The sequence below is a fragment of the Acipenser ruthenus genome, chromosome 23 (genome assembly GCF_902713425.1).
Source record: "Acipenser ruthenus chromosome 23, fAciRut3.2 maternal haplotype, whole genome shotgun sequence".
In the NCBI taxonomy this organism is placed as follows: domain Eukaryota; kingdom Metazoa; phylum Chordata; class Actinopteri; order Acipenseriformes; family Acipenseridae; genus Acipenser; species Acipenser ruthenus.
Window position 1 is genome coordinate 24333582 of NC_081211.1, and position 24946 is coordinate 24358527.

Consider the following 24946-nt stretch of genomic DNA (forward strand, 5'->3'; position numbering starts at 1 on the left):
TACAGCCTCTGTTAACAGAAGGATAATGATTTACATTTATACACAAACAGTTGTATTATTGATAGGTGCGTTCATGTATACTAGATCTCAAGAGCAATGTACATTCTTGGAACAAGTTGATGACGTTGGAGCAGCTGAGTGTGCAGTTTCTCAAAGTACTTGTAAATCAAACCTCTCTAATCATTAGCACCCTAAATAAAGTACATTTTACACACAAAGTGGTTATTTTATCATTTAACTAGTTACTTTTGCGGCCATTTTGAAAAGACAAAGTTGTCAGGATGTTAACAATGAAAAGAAAATTACGTGGGGACGTGTAACGGTATATTTTTTCAGAAACATTTGACAGCAACACCATTACTGTTTTAATAACTAAATATGTGTTAACTGTGTGATAAATATATGTTACAAAAAAAAAAAAAAACTGGAATGCATGTGATTTGCCAGTAACACTGTCATTTAAAAATAATAAAGGCAACAAATTAATAGAACTTACAAATGTTTAAATTATTACGTAGGAATAACATTTGTAAGTTATATTAATGTTAAACACTACTGGGAATTTTAGAGTATTTTACAGCACTGGAGAATTATTCATCTAAAATAGGGGGAGTTTCCCAGTGCTGAAAAATGCTAAAAAATAAATAAATAAATAAATAAATAAATAAATAATTCACTGTAAATCAAATAAAATGTGTTTATATGATATAAACTATGTTAAACAACGTCAAACTTGGCTACTGTGAGTGTAATACTGTTTAATTGTTCTAAACAAGACATTCATAGTGCGTGTTTTGGCCTGCATCATCTTGAATGTAAACACACTTTCAAGTTGTACTCGCTGGTGTTTACGTTTCAGTTTCATGGTTTGCTGATAAGCAAAAACGGCGCTACGGATATTAAATCCAGCACTGCCTTTTATTCATATATCGTCAAACTGTTTTTTCCTTTTGAGATGTTATCTTGGATCTGGGATAAGCAGAGGATGTGAGGATGTTATTCTTGATGTTGGAATAACCACGTTCACTAAATCTTAGACAACTCATGTTTTTAAAATCCACTTCCGAATAAAATTTAAATTAATGTGATTGATTTATTTGGGGGAGGGGTGGTTGGGGAGGTGGTAATAACGGTCTATGAACATTTATGATTCAGTCAAAATGATGATTAAAGCATCTATGATCCTGTCTGACTTAATATATTGCCAGTGCTTCTGTCAAAGCCCCTTTTTTGGTTCTATATTACGCTAGTGCCAGCTGGGTGTTGTAGTACTATCATACCTCGCAATGCCCTATGGGTCTTGTAGTTATACAGTTCACATGATCTGCGCGGCCCTCAGCAAGGTTGTTACGAATATGGCTATGCGTTACCTTCGGGCGGCTGGAGAGAATCTGCATCATTTAAAGTGTTTAATATCGCACACCACCAGGATTAACAAGTAAGAAACACACTATACAATTATCAGGAATTTACTTAACGAATATGTAGAACTTGTGATAGAAACAAAACGTGGTTTACATAGATATTTATGCTCCTCCATGGTTCATAGTGCTGGAGAGGCAGCGGGCATTGCGCAGCTCAGTGTGTTACTGCCGTCTGCAGTTGACCTGAGAGAGAACAACGTAACATTTACATTTAAAGAAGTGTCTGTCACTGCTTTGAATGAGGTGTATTTTAAACCCACAGGTATCTGTATGTTATGTAAGAGGGTAGTATGAATGTAGAATGCCTGACGCTCCGACTGAGGCTGTGGTGTGCCTAAGTTTGTCTCCAAATTACAACGAAATATGTAACCCAGATTCTGAGGATGACCGGCGCTTTATGTATATATTACTATACATTGTATTAGTCTTATTTCAGAAGACACCTGTTGTGTCAGTTTTTGAATGTTAACATAGATTGCAGTTGTCCAAGGTACAGTCAGATATTTTGTTAAATGAAATTGTCGGCGTGTGACTGGTGACAGTCTGATTATTTATATTTGAGGTGATTGTGGACGAACCTTAGCTATTATTATTATTTTTGCTGAGTTCAGTCAAGTTCTTAATTTTGTACGTTTTCTAACAATACAGATTTGGAAGTTCAATGTCGTAGCACAGCCTAGTCTTACTGTCTATTAGTATTAATTGTCATAAGGCAATTTGGCATGACAATTATAGATCACATGATGGCTTAAAATGCGATAACGGTAGTAGTTGCAGTGTATTGCCACATTCAAATGGTGTATTGTTGTAGTTTTAAACATCGATTCAATTTTCGGCTGTATAAAACAGAAAAGAAAAATCAAATTCAGGTAGCGATAATGTAATAATGTATCTTTCAGTTTGTTCAAAGTGCGGTCTAATGTTTACTCGGCACAACTAAATGTCTGCCGCGTTTCAGTCCATTCCTTTTGGAATCCATTCCGCTGAGGCTGCTATTCACGTAGGCTTTGCTAGGGGACTGAGACGGCACAGCGCCAAATGAGGCGAAGTCCTTACGCTGCTTGCTTGCCCTTGCACTACAAAAGTGGAGATGAATGCTGAAATCCAGAAAGTGTGGAAATATAACAGTAACTTGTGTAAAAGAATGAATTTGCTTCAAGTTTGCCTTAAATGGCTTTCTGTTTTTAAAGTTTAAAATTATATGTAATTACAATTATTTCGATTTTGTTCCAACCTGTACAGTATTAAAACAGTCTTGGAATGACGTCTTTCTCGTGCTTCATACACAGAGTTGACACATGAAAATTCAATATAAATACATTATTGTTGCAGACTCTAATTTTTTTCAGTTGTTAGTGATTAAATGTATTGCTTTGATACATTCATTTTATAAGTGACAGCTCATTGATTATACTGACACATCCTGGGCGGGTGCAGAGGGCCCTGAGCTACTTATCAAAATAGTGAAATTAAAAATAGAGATTCCACAGTAAAGTTAAGAAATTGGTAATTTTTGAACCCCCTTCTACCTCCTCATTTATTTACTTTAATTCAGATGGAATGTATACTGCTGTGTGGCATTGTGACACAATGGCAGGGGATATACTGTACCTGCTGTGACAATGGATTAACTAATTTGATTGCAATAGTATAAGCCAGGGGTCTCATTGCTGGCTCACCATGCTCATATGCAGTCCTTTATCACTCACCATGTCACACTTTGTCGCAGATTGCCCGTGATAAAGGAAATGCGATATTTAGTAGCTGATGTAAGGATAGGTGCAGTGCAAACAATTGCAGCTGCAAAATCCGAAGGATGACCTGTAACGCCTTACCACCGCATCCTTCAGCATCCCAAACAAAGTGACGCTGGATTTGAATATGCAGGGTCTTTTCCTGCCTGTCCTCAACAAGAGCTAAGCGTCGCCGCATCAGGAAGTGTACCACAGCAGCCATCCTGAGGCCAACGACAGGTCTCTGAAGGTGTGTGGTTTCGTACAGCTCTTAATTAATTGCTTCTACAATGGTTTGCACCAGTTCCATGCCTTTTTTTCTTCATTTGAATACATTTCAATATCATTTAAATTAATTAATGATGGCAAAGTGCTAATTTGATAGCGGGTGCAGAACACCAGGTGAAAACCATTCTTTACAGACAGCACATTTTTAGTGGCCACTAAAGTCCCACTTTACAGACGCTAAACATGGTTAGCGCGTGCAAAACTGCAATTTTGACCGCAAGATGGGTTTTTGCAGCCGCAAATCAGTTTGCACGTAAACTTACATCAGCCCGTTAACGTTAAAGGTATTGGTTCATGTACTGATTTTTTTTTTTTCTAATGAACTCGATGAGATGAAGAATTGTTTTATGCTGTGCACATAGAAACACTGCAATCAGGCAGTCCTTTGTACTTGAGCCTGTCAAATGTACAAAACATTAGTGAACTATTAATAAGCGTACATGCCAAACACAAACCTGTGATTATTGAACTGGAACACTGTACGTGCAGAAAAGGACAACATCTCAGTATCAAGAGGATACAAGGTCTGGTTTTCCAATAATTTCTGTACAATAATGCATACAAACAGAGCTAGTGTGCTGGCTCTGACACATAGTACTGAAAAATATGTCCACATTATTTTATTTAAATTGTGAATTCAGCTGAATCAATTTGAATGCACTTAGCTTCTTAAGGGGTTAAGTAGGGTACAGGGTACAGTTTTGCTACAATTTCTGTAAAGATGGTCAAAGCCTAAAAATGTGAGTTTTCAAAATTGTGATTGCTGACATCGTATGTTCGGTGCCCAGTTTTTTTCAGTAGCAGTGTTCTAAGTGACAGCTGACAAGTGTATAAAGACTCAATGCAAATTCTCTACATGCAAGAAGATTCTTAAGCCTTTAACTAAAATATTTGCATGTTCTCAGTATTAGGATCATTGTGCTAATTTCACCAGCTGCTGCTATTGGGATTTCCTTTTAATACACATTTCATGCCAAGGTTTATGATCTTAATTCCAAATCAATAGGTATGCATTAACTACATAAAAACAAGCCACACAAGGAAGGACTACTGCATGCATGAACTGCAACAATAATTACAATTGTACGACTGTAAGGAGCCTGGAAATGAGCCAACATTCGGCTTCAGGGTATTTGAGTTTGATATTCAAATTGAGACATGCTGTGGAAGGATTGATAAAGCCGGCCAGTGTTTCTAAACGTGATGGTAACCATGACTGAAGAAAACTCGCTGTTCGTTATTTTTTCTTTTTTTTTCTTTTTGCAATCGTGGCTGTTCTGGCTAAGGGAAACCAAAATGTTTGTCACATTGACTTGGGAAGGTTTGGTTTAGGTCTTGGGGAGAGGTGGTATTTCATGCACATCCACACCTCCCCCCAAACAAATAAACATTCCCTGTGCTCACACAGCCGTGCTGGAGATCAATCAGTTGTTCCATTTGCTTCTCAATGCTAAATGCATACATCATTTACTATTCTGTGAAGCATTTGTGCCTAGTGCAAATCTGTATCTTGTTAAAATGGAAGAGGTAACTGTAATTGCTAAATTGTCTTTAATGGTCTTTGCCAGTTGTATTGACATCTTATCTTTTTTTATATATATAACATATGGAGAGACTGATACATTATTGGTCCAAAAAGGGAAGCCATTCATTATTCCTTGGTGGTCCCTGAAGCCATCTGTCTGCCTGTTTAAATTGTAAAAGGGCCCATTCTCTCACAGCAGGAAAGGCGGAGATCATTCATTGACATGGATCAATAGATGGTCTCAGATTTTAGGGGGTTGTCATTGGAGTTCTGTTTGAATTTGCAACCAACAGGCATTTTAGCAATAACCTGATGATCTTAAAATGGTCTGTACCCAAGCGGTTACTGATTTTTAGACTATAAAATACATGCAAGAACAAGAATTACATTTTTATTAGGCATCCTTCCAGCAGCTTTTAAAAAGTACCAGATCACAAAACACACTTGTGATGTAACTGCTTTTTTACATTTTATTATTGCTTAAGGTCTAAATGACTGCACACAGTAATGCTAGTTTACTAATGAAAATGAATTCTGCAGTTTAAAGTTAATAGGCTACATGTTGCCAGTAATGTGTTCTTTTTTTGGGGGGGGGGGGGGTTTGTGTCAATAATGGTACCTCCTTCTGCTCTCCAGGGTGGTGCAAATTACTTTCCTTGAAAGATTAAGAGTTCTTTTTGTTACAAATGGGTCTGGTGATCCCAGTGTTCTCATTCCAGTGTAATGTAAAGTAGGTAAGAGTGGGGAACAACTGGGGTGTTTAAATGGCCTTTGAATTAAGATTAAAGAATTGCCTTCTCTTTCACTAGATAATAGAACAAGTTTAATTGTAAATGTCAGGCAAACTGCTCTTGATAATTGACATTGATTAATCAATTGTCTTTACTGATTCTTCATTTACCATAGTGCCTTTTTAATACTGGTGTGAATTATTTTTTTTGTAGTGATATTATTATTATTATTATTTGTTTATTTAGCAGACACCTTTATCCAAGGCGACTTACAGAGACTAGGGTGTGTGAACTATGCATTAGCTGCAGAGTCACTTACAACTACATCTCACCTGAAAGATGGAGCACAAGGAGGTGAAGTGACTTGCTCAGGGTCACACAGTGAGTCAGTGGCTGTGCCAGTGTTTGAACCGGGGACCTCCTGGTTACAAGCCCTTTTCTTTAAAAACTGGACCACACCGTTATCCCATGTTGCTTGCAAACTGAACCCATTCTGTAATGTTGTGCTCTAGTCTTGTGACCTCAAAGTTGTTTTTTTTTTTCTGGACAGTAAAGAGAGTGTCACACATTTGTAAGCGTACAAGGAATTACAAAGGCACGAGGTGATTGTTATTTATTTGGTTGTGCATTAAACAGAACGGTGTCAGATGTTTTCCCATGATTGAACTGTATTTCTTGTATCAGAATGCTGTTCTTTGGTGAGAGTTGTCTTGTTAGATCAGGTGCCCTGTTGCAATGTTTGATTAAATGAACTGAATGTTTGTTTTCCCTGTTTTTCAATAGGGGATCCCAGTGCTTGTTCAGTTCGGCTGCACATCAGAGAAGCGCTGGGGACGAGAACAATGTGGACGACTCCGAGGACGAGTCAGGGAAAACTGTAACAGTTCGCATGCTCGAAATGAGAGCAAGTAAACTTGAAGAACAAGTTCAAGATCTCACAGTAAGATTTTTATTAATTAAACATTATAACTGTATTCCTTGTTGTATTAATTCTACCAGTAGTTGTCTGTCTTCCTAAATACATTATACCAAATGTAATTGAAAAAGTTGGAATCTGCTAAAGAGACGAATCCTGGGTTCAGACAATCCTGAGAAAGAAACTTGCAAGGGTCTGCTGCCTGTGCACGTTGTCAGAAGTTACACTTTCTTCTTTGCTTTTATAGGCGAGATATAAGAAAGCTTTAGCTGATTCTGATACAGTCAGAAGAAGAACTCAAAAATTTGTGGAGGATGCAAAGATCTTTGGTAAGACATGTTTTGTATTGAATACTGGAATTGTTTGTTAGAAGGACCCTGAGAACATAACACACAGAGCTGCTGACCAAATTAAATAAATGTTAATTATTTTTTGTATGTACCAAAACAATACATTATACACAACCTCCATACTGTTAGTGCACACAAAAATGTTGAATGTGTTGAATGGCCTACTCTTCAGCCTATTACTCAGTTGTATCTTGAATGTAATTTGCTAAAAAGCCTTTGGGTAGTAATCTTTGTTTTAAAAGTACAAATGCAAATTGAAATTTATTATACAAGTTTAAAGTGGTAACAAAGTTTTAAGATCAACTTTCTTAGCACTTGTAATAATCTACAGTAACGGGTCCCACTTTTCTTCTGTTGAAGATTGCCTTGTATCATTAGTACTTGTTTTTAAATTTATTTATTTTTTATAACTTTTTTAATTTATTTTTTTGTTCTGATCAGTTATCAAAAATACCCAGAATAATACACCTGTACTAAAATGAAGATCTCATGCAGTGTCTTACAGGTACATGCTAGTAATATGCAGGTATTTTGAATTTGCTGAAGATGATGAAGGATGGGTTTTGCTTTTATACATATGTAATAGAGGTCGGCACGGGTACCAGGAAACCCAGGTACCTGTCGGGTTTAAAATTACCCGATCTGGGTCTTTCTTTACTACCTGGGTGTCAATTTTATTAATTTGAGAATTTGAAGAAAATGTAGAAGATATGACAATGCAAATATCCAAGCTATATATTTAACCAACAAAGAAAAGTCAGACAGCATTAACTTCCTAGTTTGACAGCTTTTTATTTAGTGTCTCTATCTATATACACTGCCCTCCAGCAAGCTTGGACAAGTAGCTTAGTATCGCTTAATATATTTGAATGAACAAGCTGTCTCTCAAGGGTGTTCACACACACACCTGCTGTCTATGAATGCTGAAGACATTTGAAATTCCATGGGTTATTAATTCTAAATAACATCTGTTGCATACGTGGTGGTGGGTAAGCAGTTCTCTGGTCATACATCAACTGGGTGCGAGTAGCCATCCACATGGTTGTATAATGGTTACTGTGTCATGGGTGCAGCTGTATAATTGGTATTTGTCTTGTTGCAGGTATCCAGAGTTTCTGCAAAGATTTAGTAGAAGTTGCAGATATGCTGGCGAAGTCCACAGATAGTGTGTCTGAGGAGGAGCTCGGTGATCAAAACCCAACTCTCAAGAACCTTTATGACGGACTTTTGCTCATTCAAGAGCAGTTGCACAGTGTGTTTGGCAAGCATGGGCTTCAAAAGATGACGCCCATTGGTGGCAAATATGACCCCTATCAGCATGAAATTGTCTGCCACGTAGCAGCCGATGGTTCAGAGCCTGGCACAGTAACGGTTGTAACCCACGAAGGGTATCAACTTCATGGGCGCACAATTAGGCACGCACATGTCGGAGTAGCAGTCGAATCCCAAGATTGACAGCAACTCCATTTCAACTGAGACCTACTTCAGCTTGGCATTGCCTCTTATGATTTCCTGTCTTCTGAGCTAATTATATATATATAAAAATATAACAAACAAACATTTGTATTGCACCTTTTGCTTCTTAATATCCTGTACAGTCTTTATATATTTCATTTTGCAAATTATGCTTTTATATTTTTTTATTTGATACTTAGTTGCTGCTGGTCATTCACAGAATGTAGGATTTGTTACCAATTTTCAAGGTACCGTAATTGTTTGAGATTTTCACCCTCAACAATTGACTCATATCACAATTGAAAGTTCAAACTTTTCTCTTGCAAAAGTAAGACTTTCAGTATTATAAATTATCCTTAAATTGTTTAGTTTAAATCTTTATTGTGACGGTTACTGCACTGAGTGGTTAAGTAGATCTCCCTTTTCCCAGATTTTTTTTTCCCAGTATAACCACAGATAGGTGGTTGATGCAATCCAGGGTGGTTTCTCCCCAGTGCTATAAAATGTGCTTATATAATCAGCTATGGCTTGCTATGTCAGTTTTTAGGTTGATCAATTCAACCCCCAAGTCACTTAATTAAAGGTTTATTCTAGTTTGGAATACCAGCAAATTATTTAATTGTGTGACTTTGTATATTTAGCACCAGTTGTTTGTTACGTTAGCATTTTTCGAGTGATTCGTCACAAGTTCTATCGCCATATGAGGTTTTCAATATTTGCTTTTGGAAAAGGCATATGGAAACAAAAGTCTTGATTTTAGTATTGTCATAAAAGATAAGAGATGCGAGGTGTGTTCTACAGTTTGACCCTGAAAGCAGCTAATAATGTATGGGCCTGAGATTAAATGAGTGCATGGGATAATGCATGTGTACATGTTGTGTAGAGTAGAGCAATTTAAGACAAGGATATTAAAGAAAGTTAAATCCATTTGTTTTTTTGTATTTTGTATTTAATTTGCTTGTAGCACATCAAGAACAAAGTTGTGTTTATTGAAACATTGTATTTCCTTTGGAGGCTGATACTTGCCCACGCAAATGGTTACCAGTGTCGGGTTGTTTAAAAACTGTTCTCTCTTCAACATGGAGGTTATCTGTCATATCCTGCGTGAAAAACGGCAAGTTGGCTAGTTTGTCTTGTTAATACAAGAATGTTTCAGTAAAAGTGTTAATCTTCCATTCTGTTTTACTATTTAATAATACTTTTGTGACTGGCACTGTTTGTTATTGCTTTGGTAATATAAACTTTGCATTACAGTATTACATTTGTTTGTGCAGATTAAAATACCCCAAATGAAATCCCTGTTAGACCCAATAGTAATGCCATTCAGCAGATTTATTACTGACTGACTGCTGCAGGGGAAATGCTGTATTCTGTGCTACATAGCTTACAGATAACTTTGTGCATATTTATTTTGGCCTTGTCTGTAACCCATCTGAAACTTTCTGTAAATACGTATTTGTTACAATGTTAAGAAATAAAAAAGAAATGTCCACGAAATGCAATTGACTTAGCTTTATGCTTGAAAGACATTCAGATTTAGTATTTGTTATTAAGCAAGGTATAATTACTGTATAGAAAAGTAAGGTGTTGATTTGAGCAACCTGCCAGAATAAACCACTGCTGGATTATTTAGAGTTTGTTATAACACCGGGGAATCATCCAGCGTGGCATTAACCACTTACCCGTTATCCTGGGATTGCCCTAAAAAGTAAGTGGATATGCTATGAAAAGTCCAAAAGTTTTGCTCTGTTTTATCAAGTCGGGGTATATTGTAGGCTAATCACATCGATCCCTAAATCAAGATGAAAATAATTCAGTGTCACCGAACACATTTTCTCCTAGTTTTGCTTTACAGTCTGTTTTTTTTATTAGTTTATTTTTAAAAGTTCTAGATGATTTGTTACAAAGTGAAAAATAATCTCTTTCACATTTCTACACCAATGGGATTTAAAGTAGAATACATTCACCTTTTGGTGTAAATGTACATGGTTGTTTATCTGAAAATGATTGTTATCAAAATAGCACTTAGTGCAAGTATCCTTTACAGTTTTTTTTTTAATGTTTTGCAGCCAGTGTCTACTGTACACATTTAATTATTTTTATACATTTCTAAATGATATGTACCTAAAGTTTATGGTTGTACAGAAAATGTATATCAGAGAGTTAACTTCAAAGCGAATGTTTCTGTATTTAAACAGAACCATATTGAATTACTTATGTTGGTAAATAAAAGTTGATGCCAAACAATAAAGAATAATGTTTTTTTGGTTTTTTTTTTTCATTTTTACTCACCCCCAATTTGTTGTAAATTTACGCAGGCTAGAGATTCTTCTGTTTCCATTTTGCTAGCACTGGGTGTACAAGTCATCTTAAAAAGCCACCCCTTTCACTTGCCTGTACAGACAGATTTAAGATTGAATACAAGTCTTGGTTTGCATGCAATTCCTCCAGTTTCTATTTTAAGAACATTAACAGCTTATTAAGCCCACAACTGTTAGAAAAGAGTGTTATACAAGCAGTCAAATCTAATTTCTAATCATCCTGTATTCTATTATAATAATGCAATACCTACAGCCTTCCTGTATACGTTTTTACAAAAATAATATCTTTAATACGCAGTGTACTACTTGTTTTTTAAAAGTGACTCTAAAGTCGGAAGGCCGCCTTTAGCTATAACAGCATTGATAGCTTGAAGGACACATTCATACAGTAGATGATGGAAGACAAGAATAGAGGGGCCCTAGACGCTTGCTGTGAAGTATATTCGAATGAAAGTGCCTGACCTTGATTTTAGCAAACGTCACCCCAGGAAAGCGGGTATTAGGAATGTGAAGGACTGGCTAATTAAACTGATATATTCGCGACCCCTTATGTCACAAAATCAGCATTACATGTTATTGCATGCATATGTGAAGTCACCTGCTGTGTTGGGTTATTGGGTTATCTTATGTGCTTCAGAAACTGATATACAACAATGATTTGAATCTCGGACATTATGCAGTTGTGCTTCAAACCTTGTCCACTGTCTCTTTAAATGTAGAACACTAGTTGGCTGATAAGACCACCTGATCGCGAATCGTAGAACAACAGGAACTGACTGCTACGCGGTTGTTCTTTTTTCAGTGCTAGTCGTAGTGCGTTCCATTTCACCCAGTCACCAGCAACCGGAAGAGGAATTGTGTAATTGGCAGTGGATGCAGAAGTGGTCCAAGATTGTCTTTAAACTATAAATAATTTACATATTGTTTTTAATCTTAGTTGTACTGCGATTATGTCCCCGTGTTTAGTACGACTGTTGAGGTGTTTTGCTTTGTTAATTTCGTGCATGTCAGTCTGTGGCGATTTGGAATTTGCACACGCTGATGGAGCTCCGCCTTCAAAGATAGGTATGCATGTATCAAATGCACATTTCGTGCTGCAACTTTAGGAAGCATAAGTGCGCGCGCCCATAATGAGTAGACACAATGTACTTTACTGACACGTAGCAAATCAAAATAAATTAATAAATGACACTTTGCATTTGTTATTATAAATGCGTTCGCAAACCCCTATGATTTGGGTTGCAACAAAAATAACAGACTGTTTATTATCGTGTTTACACAGGTTTGCATCAAAAGAAGATTGCAAAATGATTAAATAGAAAAACTATATTCCATTTACTATGTGCATTGAATATTTGGTTAAAATAATGACTTTCCTAATTAAGGAATATCCCAGCTCTGTACGATGTACTGTGTTTCATAGACATCGCAGTCAGCTTGCTGATTGCACATGACATTCACTTTTTAAGTTTTTTCTTATCCTTCACAAACACTTTCCACCCGCTCTGATTTAACTGATATAGCCTATTTGTACTCCAATTACCCTGTCCACTGTTTTCTTCTAATCGGTTTGTGTCCCTTTCTTCAGCACTAACTGTGCTGCCTGTGCAAGAAACACTTTTTGTTCAATCTTTCTGAAGGAACCGTATTTGGTGCAAATGCTTTCTTCGGGTTCTCTTTCATTTTCAGGGACAGCCACATCTCCCTTGCAAACCCTAACCCTGGTGTTCCTTTTCCTGTAGCAGGATGTTACCACAGCCACACTCTATACTAAATAAAGACAAGAACAGTAGAACACGCTGAATAAAATGATTGTTCATGGTCTTTTTTTTAAATGTATGTTTACTGTACAGTATTTAACCCTTAACAGCGGTGATTGGTGCTGGAATTGGAGGTACAGCAACCGCCCATTTCCTTCGGCAGCACTTTGGGCAGGATGTGGAGATCCATGTTTATGAAAAGGGCAAGGTAGGTGGCCGCCTGGCTACCGTCACTGTGAACAATCAGGAGTATGAGTCTGGAGGCTCAGTGATCCACTCCTTGAACCTCCACATGCAGGACTTTGTCAAGCTGCTAGGTAATTCAAACACTACGGTAATTCTCAACCCATCAAGATGTAGTACCGTAATATTGTAAAATCTATGTCCCTAACCTAGGCAGGCAATACCTGCCTCCCTTATGCTCTGTTTAGCTCAACTTTTCAGTTTAACATATACCCACAACTGAGTGGGTGTAGTTAAATTATTACTTTTTAAATATTTATTCAGACACAATGGGGAGAAATCCTGCTCTCTGATTAGTGTATAATGCAGATTGGAGATCCCAAGCACTTATCACTTTGGCTGAAGCGGTTTATCACCCTGCAGGGCTCAAGTACAGGAAGAATTTTCCTAGGAAGACAGCGGTGTTTAATGGGGAGCACTTCCTACTGGAGGAGACAGACTGGTACCTGCTGGACCTCTTCCGGCTCTGGTGGCGCTACGGGATCAGCTTCATCCGCCTGCAGATGTGGGTCGAGGAGATCATGGAGAAATTCATGAGGTAGGTAAGTGGCCTGCACAGTGAAACTGATGTCTCAGTTTACTGAGCAACGTGCTGGAAATCAGCAATATTGCTTGGTTCTGGTTGTGGTTAAGGATGATTTTAAAAACAATTGTAGAAACTACTTTGCTAAAATAAAACCTGCAATGCATTACACAGAAAGTATGACACTACATTCCCATACAGATAAAGCTGCTGCTGAGAGAATACAGGAGAGTTTTTGTTCAACACAGAAAAATGCATTCTGCCTCTTGGATCAAAGAATGTGGATGGTTAAACAGGTTGAATATGCTAAGATGCAACACCTTTCTATAGTAACTGTCTGTCAGCGGGGTAATCAAACTGAAGATCAGTGGTTGCAAGCTAAAATGTGAGCTTTACAAATGCTGTTTTTTTTCCAATAAGTGACAGGAATGCGAATGAAACAAACTGTTATTTCCAGTGAAGTAATCATCTGTGCATGATAACAGACCTAATCCAGCCCTTAATTCATATGAGATTTTCCCATATTTGCTTCTCGCAATGATGTGTGTCTCTGTCCTGACAGGATCTACAAGTACCAGGCACATGGCTATGCATTCAGCACTGTGGACGAGCTGCTACACTCCCTGGGGGGGTCCTTGTTCATCAACATGACGCGGAACTCAGTGTCCGAGTCCCTGCTGGAGCTTGGCGTGTCCCAGCGATTCATTGACGAGGTCATCGCAGCAGTCACGAGGGTCAACTACGGCCAGTCTGTCAGCATTCCTGCTTTTGTAGGTATGGAAGACTGAAAGAGACATTGTCTAACTGGCTGACCGACTGATAGCAGAAAACAACAGGGATCATAGTGTGTGGTTTTGACTGTACATTAAATCTTTTTTGTTGGTGTACCGGTTTTCTTTCTTCTCTGCAGGGGCAGTGTCCTTAGCAGGTGCTCAGGCTAATCTTTGGGCTGTCGAAGGCGGAAATAAATTAGTCTGCTCTGGTTTGCTGAAGGAAGCAAAAGCCAACTTGATCCATGCCCAGGTGACCTCAGTTTCACTTGTGTCAGGTAAGTGGTAGTCAAATGCAGCAGGACGGTGTGACTATATTAGATTTGCTTGAATACAGTGGGGTGGTGTTATATGTTGCTATACCTTTCTGTGTTGCACAGTCAGCTTTATTTCCCTAAATCCATAGTGTACATACTGTATAAGTAGTGTCATAGTTTAAAATATGTATTGTGGATACACGAAATCCATGCAGTAATACCTGAAGGTTTTAAAAGCTTCTGTTGTGTGTAGATATATATATATATATATAATTTTTTTTTTCTTAATTTCCAAAGCAGACACAGCCCAGTACCAAGTGAGTTACACAACAGAAAAGGAGAAAGGTTCTGCCATGTATGACATAGTCATTATAGCAACACCTCTCCAGGAGGGGATGGCCAACATCACTTTTGAAAACTTTGAGCCTCCGATCCCGGAGGTCCCCGGAGCGTACCACCACAATGTGGTTTCGATCGTGCACGGCTATCTGAACTGCTCGTACTTCGGCTACCCAGACCCCAAGCTCTTCCCGTTCACCAGCATCCTCACTACCGAAGCACCTGCCCTGTTCTTCGACAGCGTGGGGAATGTCAGCCCTGTCAACATCTCCAAGGGCTTCAAGAAGAAGCAGCCCCAGGAAGCTGCCATTTGGAAGGTATTTTCCCCACAGCCTCTGGAGAGGAAGGACCTGAAGACCCTCTTCAAGTCTTACTACTCCGTCCAGGTGACAGACTGGCAGGCCTACCCTCAGTATGGCTCAACTAAGCACCTGCCATCCATTGTTCTCCATGACAACATGTACTACCTCAACAGCATCGAGTGGGCGGCAAGCGCCATGGAGATGAGCTCTGTGGCTGCCAAGAATATTGCCTTGCTCGCTTACCACCGGTGGAACAGGGAACTGGAGATGATCGACCAGAAGGAGTTCATTCACAAGATTAAAACAGAGCTTTAACAACTGGCTGGGTGCTAATAACGGAATCATTTCACGTCAGAATTAATAATGAAATAAAGTGGCTGTTAATCCAAAAACCTTTTCAGATTGCTTCAGAAGTTGCTTCTCTTGTGTGTGAAATGATTTGTTGTCTGACACAGTCTGCATTTCGTTGATGTTAGATCATCTTGAAATATACACACAATTGAAGCACATGAACTGTTTTGGTCGGGGTTCCTGACTACATGAATCATGATCTTAAAACATAAGACTTTTTATTTATTTATTTATTTTGAAATAGATTGTTAGTTCATGTCAAGCAGATGTATGTTTTGCCTCAAGGCTTCATCGGTGGAGAGCAGACATCAGTTCCTTCAGTACAGATGTAGTATATTTTACTATATCACAGATGGTTTTAGAACTGGAAACATGCGCCATGGTATATTACAGTATATATTACAGCTATAAGAGGCTGTGTACTGCTGTAAGGTAATATATTTGATAGAGATGTTCAAATCAATGATACAGCACTGATATTGTTAATTTATGGTTACAGAAGTTGTTTTTAAATCTGGAAAAAAAACAATGGGTTCTTTTATTGCAGCACAGATTTGCTTTTAAATAAAAAGGACAGGTTTAAGAGAACAGCGAAACACATTTATGAAAATTAAAACAAATGTTAATTGGCGTGCTGCAGCTGCTCTGCACTAAGGATTGCTGTATGTTTTTGTTTGCTGTTGCTTACTACAGTATGTATGTTTTAAAGGGAACTTTAATTCCAAAAGGTACCTTTGCAGGCTGCTTTTAAAACGAAAGACTAAATCTAAAATATGTAGCCTCCTTGGCCCCTGAAAACTGAATTCAGTCATGCTTGGCTCCTAACAAGTTTGTATTTATTTAATTAACTTTATTTTCACATAAGAAATGGTTCACTCTGGTTTAGCTAGTGTATTGTATGGGTCCAGGTATTAATTTAACAAATATCATTTTATTAAATGAAAAAATGGAAATAATGGTTCTTAAGTCTTTTATTGTTTGATATTTAAATGAAAAGACAAACACAATCTAGAAATGCCCTGAATTGAATCTGTTGGCGCCATTATGCCATTAAAATACTTGCATAGAACCACAACGTAAACTGCAGTGCTACCATCGAATTAGGGAATTGTTTAAACACATTTAAAACATTCAGCTTTACAATTCAGCCTTTGAGAAGAGTACATTAATTTCATCAGATAATAGAGATCACTTGAATATTAAGGTTTTTGTTTTTTTTCAAGCAAGGGTGCATGTCATTATGTTTCCTGTTGGGTTGCCTGCATTACTCATTTAAAAGATGCATGTACAGCCAATTGCTATGTTCTCCATGGCAGTTCTGTATTTCCGGTTGCATTTCTTCTTTCTCCTCCTTTGTTCTGGACCATCGCAGAACTGTCTTTTCACAGGGATTTTTGTGTAGATTGGAACGCTTGTCATCGTCCGATCTTCTTGCATTGTGAAGGGGTTAATGCATCCAGAGCAGAGGCAGTGGGCTTCAGGTATGTCTGTTGGGATTCGTGTCTCATCGCGATTTACTCTGGAAATACAAGTGAAACGAAACTAGATTCCGTTTCTTGTACAAAAACACTTGATTTTTTCAATGTCCGGCAACATATAATGTTCTGCATATGACAAATTCTGGCTTGTGAGGCTGGATTTAAAATAATAATACAACTATAGAGGGGTGGCTAAGCATGGTATCACATGTGATACAGAAATGGGCATTACAGGGTGCAGAGTACTCCAATGTTGAACTATACAGGTAAGACCACCTTTCTAAAAACTGTTCAGAACGCGCTTAAACCACTTAAAGGACCATGTAAAAGAAAACCGAGATGATCCAGAACCAAAGGGGGTCGTGACATGTTTTCATAATTGGAAGCCCTGATTAGTATATTGATAATAATCACTGACCTGTAGGACCAGGGAGACAGGCTTCTCCTGTTGGACATCCACAGCCGCAGATCGATCTCGCACTTGCTGCCGGACAGAGCCGAGTTGTTCTGCAGCTGCATCACCATGTCATTAATGCTCTTCTCATAGTCCTCCATCGAGCTCCCTGTGTATTTATGTTTGACTCTTCCTTTCCTTTCACTCCTAATATCTTTACCTTTGAAAGATTCTGTCAATGTTGCCATAACGACAAGGACTGATGAAAGCACCAGCCACAGCACCTACAAAAAAAATAACCTCATTAGAGTTCATTTCTAATGCTTATATATATATATATATATATATATATATATATATATATATATATATATATATATATATATATAAAAAGAAATGTACATTTTCTTTTGATGCAAATCTACAGATAAAGAAATTTCTTGTGAATTTAAGTCGCTGTTTGTACACTTAGTGTTCAAACAGGTACTTTTTATGTGTTTTCCTTTCATAAAAGATGCAATATAATTTCCGGTCAGATCAATTAAAATACAAACTTCAATCAACCCCTATGCATGATGAGTACTGCTCAAATCCACTCACTCACCAGCTGGTCATCTCTGTTGGCCATCTCAGTGGCAGCTGATTAGGATGCCTGATGGCTGCAGACTGGTAGAGCAGTGAAATGGACGATAGAACCAGTAGCAATAAATATATATGTATCTAACTAATCCCCCAGACCACGTGTGTTCTGAAAAATGACAATTACCTTTTTATATTTACTGCATTGTTGTTTGCAAAGGGTTGCTACATTGTTTTCACAGAACCTCACCTACAGACCAGTTATTGTTCACAATAGAATGTTGGTTTCCCACAGTGGGAACACTGTTAGTTGTTTGCCAAAAGGAATTATAGTCTATGATAAAGGTAGCTGGCTTTTTAGGGCTCAAGACTGCATAAATATAATTAAACGATTGTATAAACACAAGTTTTGAAAGAATCTTTGTAAAATTAAATGACAAACTTATTATAAATGTTTACACCAGTTTTACTATGCTTTTCCTGTGGTTTTTCCTTCCACGCCCTACATCTGAAGCGACCCAAATGGTTCTTTTATAACTCCCTTTCATATCTCCATTACTTAATTCTTAAAAAAAAAAACAGTTGTTTCAATACATATTTTCAATTCATCAAAACCACATAGTTCAAACATTGCTGCAAAGCCAGTACAAATATATTGCAGTTCAGCACAGTACAATTCCAATAAAACAATTGCTTTATTGCTTGGTCCTGGTAGCTAGATCAACAATGATGTCTGTGTCAACCTTTTATTCAGCACACCCTGTGTTGACATACTGTAAAAGATATCTGCTCACAAATACACAATTCTTCGTAAACAGAATGGTTTGTTTGCAATGCATTTATACCTATAGTGGTGTATGGTTCCTTTACAAACTGCTTTAAAAGGGTGGGAGGGGGCACAAGTACAAAGCTGTACCATTGAAAAATTGGATGTGGTCTAATCAAGATACCATTATGGTAACAAAAAATATATTTGGGTCTTTTCATCAACGCAGCCTTTCTGAACAATAAAAACTGCTAGCTTAAGACATAAAAAAAAAAAACATTTGGCAAAAGTTGGAGGCAAAACTGTGACTATTTTTCAATTGTCTAAATTTCAGAACAGGCTACACTCAGTGACCTCCATAAAGCCCCATACCATAGTTTAGATACGGGTGTACAGGATCAATTCAACACATTTATAGGGTCAACTTACATACTAAAAGATATTTTCCTGGAACTCTGCTAAACCTGGTTTCTAGATATGGTAAGATATGATACACACCAGGATGTGAATTTGTTGTCCTTCTCTGGTCCTGTACAGGTGTGCCTACAACACCCAAGTTAAAAGACGGAGGGCCTAAGGAGAGCTATTAAACCAGGTTTAACAGGTACACATATGCAATCTAAGTGTGAAAAGCACATTGAACAATATTGAGTATTACAATTACGTTATTTTCATTTTCTTAATAGTCAGTGGTCATAACAAGAACATATTTTTCTTAATTAAAGGTGTTCTGTGACGTTATGAATCGCATTTTTGCATAGGCATGCTGATGTAATGTAACGTTCATGTTTCGTGTGACCGTGCTACTGGCGTCAAAATAAAACGAGGACTGACAAACTGGCTCCTGCGGGTGGCGCTGTCCCTGAATGCCTGTGTTGATCAACCTCTCGTTCACTTTATTGAATATCGCGGGAATAGCGCGCCAACTAATTCCAGCGGAAGTGAATGCGAACTCTCTTTTCCGGCGGCCATAGTGGATTGTTGAGGAGGGTAAGGACTGCTGGAGATAATTCATACAGCTATATCCGTAAACATCTGTTTAGTAGGCACACTTACCCCAGTAAAATTACTGTGTATGAAACCAGACATTCTGCTGTGTATTAAAAGATCATTATTAGGATGAGGTGACGAATTAAACATTAACAGCTACCTAATAGAAAATGCCCGGGCCTTACTAGGGAGATAGATGTAACATGTTTTAGCAGGCATGGGCTCCTCAATATCGTGCGAGTTTTTAAATGTATCCTACAAATATCCCTTCAACCATACTTGTCGCCAGTGTTTTCTGAATTACATACATCAAAATTGCTGTCCTTGGTGGTGAATCATACTCCACAATATATGTAATATATAGTGGTTTATTCGTGGCATAAGTTGAACATTTAACTGTTTATTTTTTTTAAATATATGAGCATGTGAATGCATTGAATAAAAATGTCTTGTAACAGAGTGTCAGTATGTATTTTAAAACTGAACATAGTTGTATAAATCACCGTACATGTGTTGTCATGTGAATTTGGTAGCGATAACTAATTGTGTTTCAGTGTAAACTGCCTGGGTTATTTATACATTTTTTAAAGATATACATTAACGTGCCTCTTTTGCTTTCCTTGGTGGAGTGTTTGGCATGATGGACTGTCGATTCAAGCTGTATTTTGTATAAACAGATCGCAATGTACTTTTGCCTTTTTATAACTATGTATAGCATACCTCCACCTGTACGTTTAACGTTGATCTAAGTGGTGAGATTCCTGTAGCTATTTCTGAGTGCGTTTATATTATACCTGTCTACATAGTCTTGCCTACCTTTGAAACCACCTTGCCAAACTTTGCAGTTGGGATTCGTGTAGTTATTCCTTTTTTTTATTGTGAATGGTTTTGATTAATTTCTGGTATACACATTGTGCTTTCAGATCTATCCATATAGCTTGTGTTTATCAGTCCTTTTGGCTTTCTTTATTGTAAATCCTTATTTTAATCCCTTCTGACTTGTATCATAATTTTCTACTGTGCAGAATCAGCTTTCTGGATTTGTCTCAAAGTCCCTGAATATCTTCCTCCTATTTTTCCACAGCCATCATGAAGTTGAATCCCTTCGTCACGTCGTCTCGCAGCAAGAACCGCAAGAGGCACTTCAATGCCCCTTCTCATGTTCGCAGAAAGATCATGTCATCTCCACTCTCCAAGGAGCTGAGGCAGAAATACAATGTCCGCTCCATGCCTATCCGCAAGGATGATGAGGTCCAGGTATGTGTTCATCTCAAAACTCAATTATATTCACCCAGATGTGTCTTGTACTTGGTTTGGGGCACCAGTCTTGCTTTTGAACAATTGATAAAAACAAGAGCATTTGATCATGGGCGTGTGCTCTTGATCTTTAAATGTTGGCTGTATCTGCAGGTTCATCATAATACATCTTGTGATGAACCATGCGAGATATGAATAGGCACTTGTATGACAAATGAGTAGCGAACTTATAGAAATGTCAAATCTATTTCTATGATTTTTTTTTTTTCCTTTGAATTCCAGGTCGTCCGGGGACATTACAAAGGCCAGCAGATTGGCAAGGTTGTCCAGGTCTACAGGAAAAAGTACGTCATCTACATTGAGCGAGTGCAGCGTGAAAAGGCCAATGGTACCACGGTGCACGTCGGCATCCACCCTAGCAAGGTATGGTGATGCTCTGTCCTGGATCACGTCCAGAAACTGCACATGCATGCTGTCAATCCTTCATCCAGAATATTTAGGAGTCAGAGTAAAATGAAATATTCCATATTCCTGTGAACTGGATATTCAGAATACGATGTATGAACAATGCCATATTCTGCACACCTGTCTTTCCCCTGGTCCTGTATGAGGCAGTAAGTACTCTGGAACGTGGTATACTGGATATCTGCATGTAAACACAATGGGGAGAGACGAGTACACCTCTATGTAAACAGATTATCCTGCATACTTCAGTATTCCAAATAGAATGTCATTTGTTTTGAATGTTTTGCGATGTGTTAAATTTCTGTCCGGAAATTATTAAAAAAAAAAAAAAAAAAAAATGCTTGAATTGGAGCCTGTTGAAGAGAAACATTTTTGGACTAAAGTTGGATTAATTGCACCTGAGATTTGAAAATAACTTTTGAGCAGGTTTTTCACCTATTCCAAAGGCTAAATGGTAGAAGAAAATGTTATGAATATACTGTGTGGTATAGTTGCTTACAAACTTTGATTCGCCTTGTTTTCTAGGTTGTGATTACCAGGCTAAAACTGGACAAAGATCGTAAGAAGATCTTAGAACGCAAAGCCAAGTCTCGCCAAGATGGCAAGGAGAAGGGCAAGTACAAGGAGGAGACCATTGAAAAGATGCAGGAGTGAAATGATCTACATTTTACAAACACCAATAAAAGACTGTAAAAATCCCAAATGTCGCTCTGTTTTTATTACTGCATTGCTTGAAATATGTAAATCCTTGTGTGTGGGTGTGCGTGAGTAAACCATGTGTGCCTAACAAAGGATATTCGGGTGTTTGCATATTGAGGGAACCACACAGCCTATATTGAAGTGAAGTCAATGTCGGTAAGTTGTCACCAGATGCGTAGTACGTCTACAGTCGGTTTTGATTATGGGTAACTTGGCATCCTCTGTAACATATTTAAAGTCGATATGACGGGTGGCAAGGACTTATCACTGTTGGCGATAGAGATGTTAACCTATGTATGCCATGCCTTAATATCTTTACTGCGGAACCAAGTGATGACACATTGTTAAATTCTTTAAGGAGGTTGAGGTTCAGAATCTGGTATTTAAATGTATTTTTCTTTACATATTTATGTAACATTTTGTATGCATGTCTAAAGAACTGCTTACCCAATTATAAAATACCGCTTTCATGCATTGCACAATATTTATGGAAGAACATACAATAGGTATATGTTTATAGCTCCCCTTTTATTACATTCCCACAGTGCTGTAAGTAAACTGTTTATTAGGAACAGCTTGTGTCAAACAGAATTGGGTGGCTTTTGGGGGGTTGGGGGGGTACCATTTCTCTCTTTGAGGAATAGTCTTGTAAATTGCTGATTCCAGTGGGGTCTTTGCAAAAGATGCCAAAATACCAAGATTTCCATCAAGTACATTTAAGCTTCTAAAGATCGGTTATTACCAAATATTTTCGTTGTCCACGTTCCAAGATCCTTGAGTCATACTTGCTTTAGGGAAGATGGCTGACTGTTTCATAGATTGGCAGTATCCTGACTATACACTCCTAGAAAAGGAGAGTGAATATGGGAATACTTCCTACAAGAATTGTGTCAAGGATCTTTGTTACATTGTGTAAAGTAATACTTTGTATACATCAGCAGTTTTTGAAAGAGTTTGATGTGCTGCTTCCAGACCAATACTAATTTAAGGCATGTTAACCCAGATTACACTAACCAACTTGAGTGAACAATTCTGTAACCAAAAAGGACTATACTACAGGGGAACAAAAATGGTAATTATTGAGCGTGCGCACTTAATGAGAAAGGGAAGTATTTTCCTCCTCTGAAGTCTTAAAATTGTAGTATGGATCGCTGGGCACACTAAGGGTATGGTTTCCTTTCAATAATTTAGAGGGAGTTCGGGTAACCTGTACCTGAGGACTTGATTAGTTGCTCTGTCTTCATGGTTCTGGTCTCTATGTCATTTTATTGTTCTTATTATTTATTGCTTTTATTATGTATGTCACACCTTATACTTTTACATACTGGATTTCATGAGAACCACTTATCCTAATGTAAACTTTTTCTATGTCACACACACACATATTATATATATATATATATATATATATATATATATATATATATATATATATATACAGTACTGTGCAAAAGTTTTAGGCAGGTGTGAAAAAATGCTGTAAAGTAAGAATGCTTTCAAAAATAGACATGTTAATAGATTATATTTATCAATTAACTAAATGCAAAGTGAGTGAACAGAAGAAAAATCTAAATCAAATCCATATTTGGTGTGACCACCCTTTGCCTTCAAAACAGCATCAATTCTTCTAGGTACACTTGCACAAAGTCAGGGATTTTTGTAGGCATATAGTCAGGTGTATGATTAAACAATTATACCAAACAGGTGCTAATGATCATCAATTCAATATGTAGGTTGAAACACAATCATTAACTGAAACAGAAACAGCTGTGTAGGAGGAATAGAACTGGGTGAGGAACAGCCAAACTCAGCGAACAAGGTGAGGTTGCTGAAGACAGTTTACTGTCAAAAGTCATACACCATGGCAAGACTGAGCACAGCAACAAGACACAAGGTAGTTATACTGCATCAGCAAGGTCTCTCCCAGGCAGAAATTTCAAGGCAGACAGGGTTTTCCAGATGTGCTGTCCAAGCTCTTTTGAAGAAGCACAAAGAAACGGGCAACGATGAGGACCGTAGACGCAGTGGTCGGCCAAGGAAACTTACTGCAGCAGATGAAAGACACATAATGCTTACTTCCCTTCGCAATCGGAAGATGTCCAGCAGTGCCATCAGCTCAGAATTGGCAGAAAACAGTGGGACCCTGGTACACCCATCTACTGTCCGGAGAAGTCTGGTCAGAAGTGGCCTTCATGGAAGACTTGCAGCCAAAAAGCCATACCTCCGACGTGGAAACAAGGCCAAGCTACTCAACTATGCACGAAAGCACAGGAACTGTGGTGCAGAAAAATGACAGCAGGTGCTCTGGACTGATGAGTCAAAATTTGAAATATTTGGCTGTAGCAGAAGGCAGTTTGTTCGCTGAAGGGCTGGACAGCGGTACACGAATGAGTGTCTGCAGGCAACAGTGAAGCATGGTGGAGGTTCCTTGCAAGTTTGGGGCTGCATTTCTGCAAATGGAGTTGGGGATTTGGTCAGAATTAATGGTCTCCTCAATGCTGAGAAGTACAGGCAGATATCCATCATGCAATACCATCAGGGAGGCATCTGATTGGCCCCAAATTTATTCTGCAGCATGACAACGACCCCAAACATACAGCGAAAGTCATTAAGAACTATCTTCAGGGTAAAGAAGAACAAGGAGTCCTGGAAGTGATGGTATGGCCCCCACAGAGCCCTGATCTCAACATCATCGAATCTGTCTGGGATTACATGAAGAGAGAGAAGCAACTGAGGCTGCCTAAATCCACAGAAGAACTGTGGTTAGTTCTCCAAGATGTTTGAGCCAACCTACCTGCCGAGTTCCTTCAAAAACTGTGTGCAAGTGTACCTAGAAGAATTGATGCTGTTTTCAAGGCAAAGGGTGGTCACACCAAATATTGATTTGATGTAGATTTTTCTTCTGTTCACTAACTTTGCATTTAGTTAATTGATCAATATAAACTATTAACATGTCTATTTTTTAAAGCATTCTTACTTTACAGCATTTTTTCACACCTGCCTAAAACTTTTGCACAGTACTGTGTGTGT

General features: G+C 38.0%; 4 protein-coding genes across 5 annotated transcripts; 3 read left to right on the forward strand and 1 right to left on the reverse strand.

Annotated features, from left to right (window-relative positions):
• Positions 1-1294: 1294 nt before the first annotated feature.
• Positions 1295-9717, forward strand: LOC117412758 (grpE protein homolog 2, mitochondrial-like). Its single transcript, XM_034021321.3, has 4 exons — positions 1295-1438; positions 6485-6641; positions 6865-6946; positions 8070-9717. The coding sequence occupies exons 1-4, from the start codon at positions 1320-1322 to the stop codon at positions 8420-8422; spliced, it is 711 nt and encodes a 236-aa protein (XP_033877212.3). The 5' UTR covers positions 1295-1319; the 3' UTR covers positions 8423-9717.
• Positions 9718-11510: 1793 nt separating this feature from the next.
• LOC117413050 (prenylcysteine oxidase-like) lies at positions 11511-15502 on the forward strand. Of its 2 annotated transcripts, none has more exons than XM_034021767.3 (6): positions 11511-11808; positions 12614-12820; positions 13110-13284; positions 13832-14043; positions 14180-14317; positions 14597-15502. In XM_034021767.3, exons 1-6 carry the CDS (start codon positions 11694-11696, stop codon positions 15250-15252), a joined length of 1503 nt encoding a protein of 500 aa, XP_033877658.3. In that variant the 5' UTR covers positions 11511-11693; the 3' UTR covers positions 15253-15502. The 2 variants fall into 2 exon arrangements, with proteins under 2 accessions (XP_033877658.3, XP_033877657.3); XM_034021766.3 differs by having other exon boundaries at positions 11512-11808; positions 14594-15502.
• An 869-nt stretch (positions 15503-16371) lies between these two features.
• Positions 16372-17879, reverse strand: LOC117412789 (interleukin-17B-like). The gene is made up of 3 exons (XM_034021361.3): positions 17765-17879; positions 17185-17444; positions 16372-16807 (listed from the first exon to the last, which is right to left on the reverse strand). Exons 1-3 carry the CDS (start codon positions 17786-17788, stop codon positions 16561-16563), a joined length of 531 nt encoding a protein of 176 aa, XP_033877252.2. The 5' UTR covers positions 17789-17879; the 3' UTR covers positions 16372-16560.
• Positions 17880-19396: 1517 nt separating this feature from the next.
• On the forward strand, positions 19397-21920 carry LOC117413115 (large ribosomal subunit protein uL24). Its single transcript, XM_034021871.3, has 4 exons — positions 19397-19495; positions 20580-20752; positions 21035-21175; positions 21743-21920. The coding sequence occupies exons 2-4, from the start codon at positions 20585-20587 to the stop codon at positions 21869-21871; spliced, it is 438 nt and encodes a 145-aa protein (XP_033877762.1). The 5' UTR covers positions 19397-19495; positions 20580-20584; the 3' UTR covers positions 21872-21920.
• The last annotated feature ends 3026 nt before the right edge of the window (positions 21921-24946 follow it).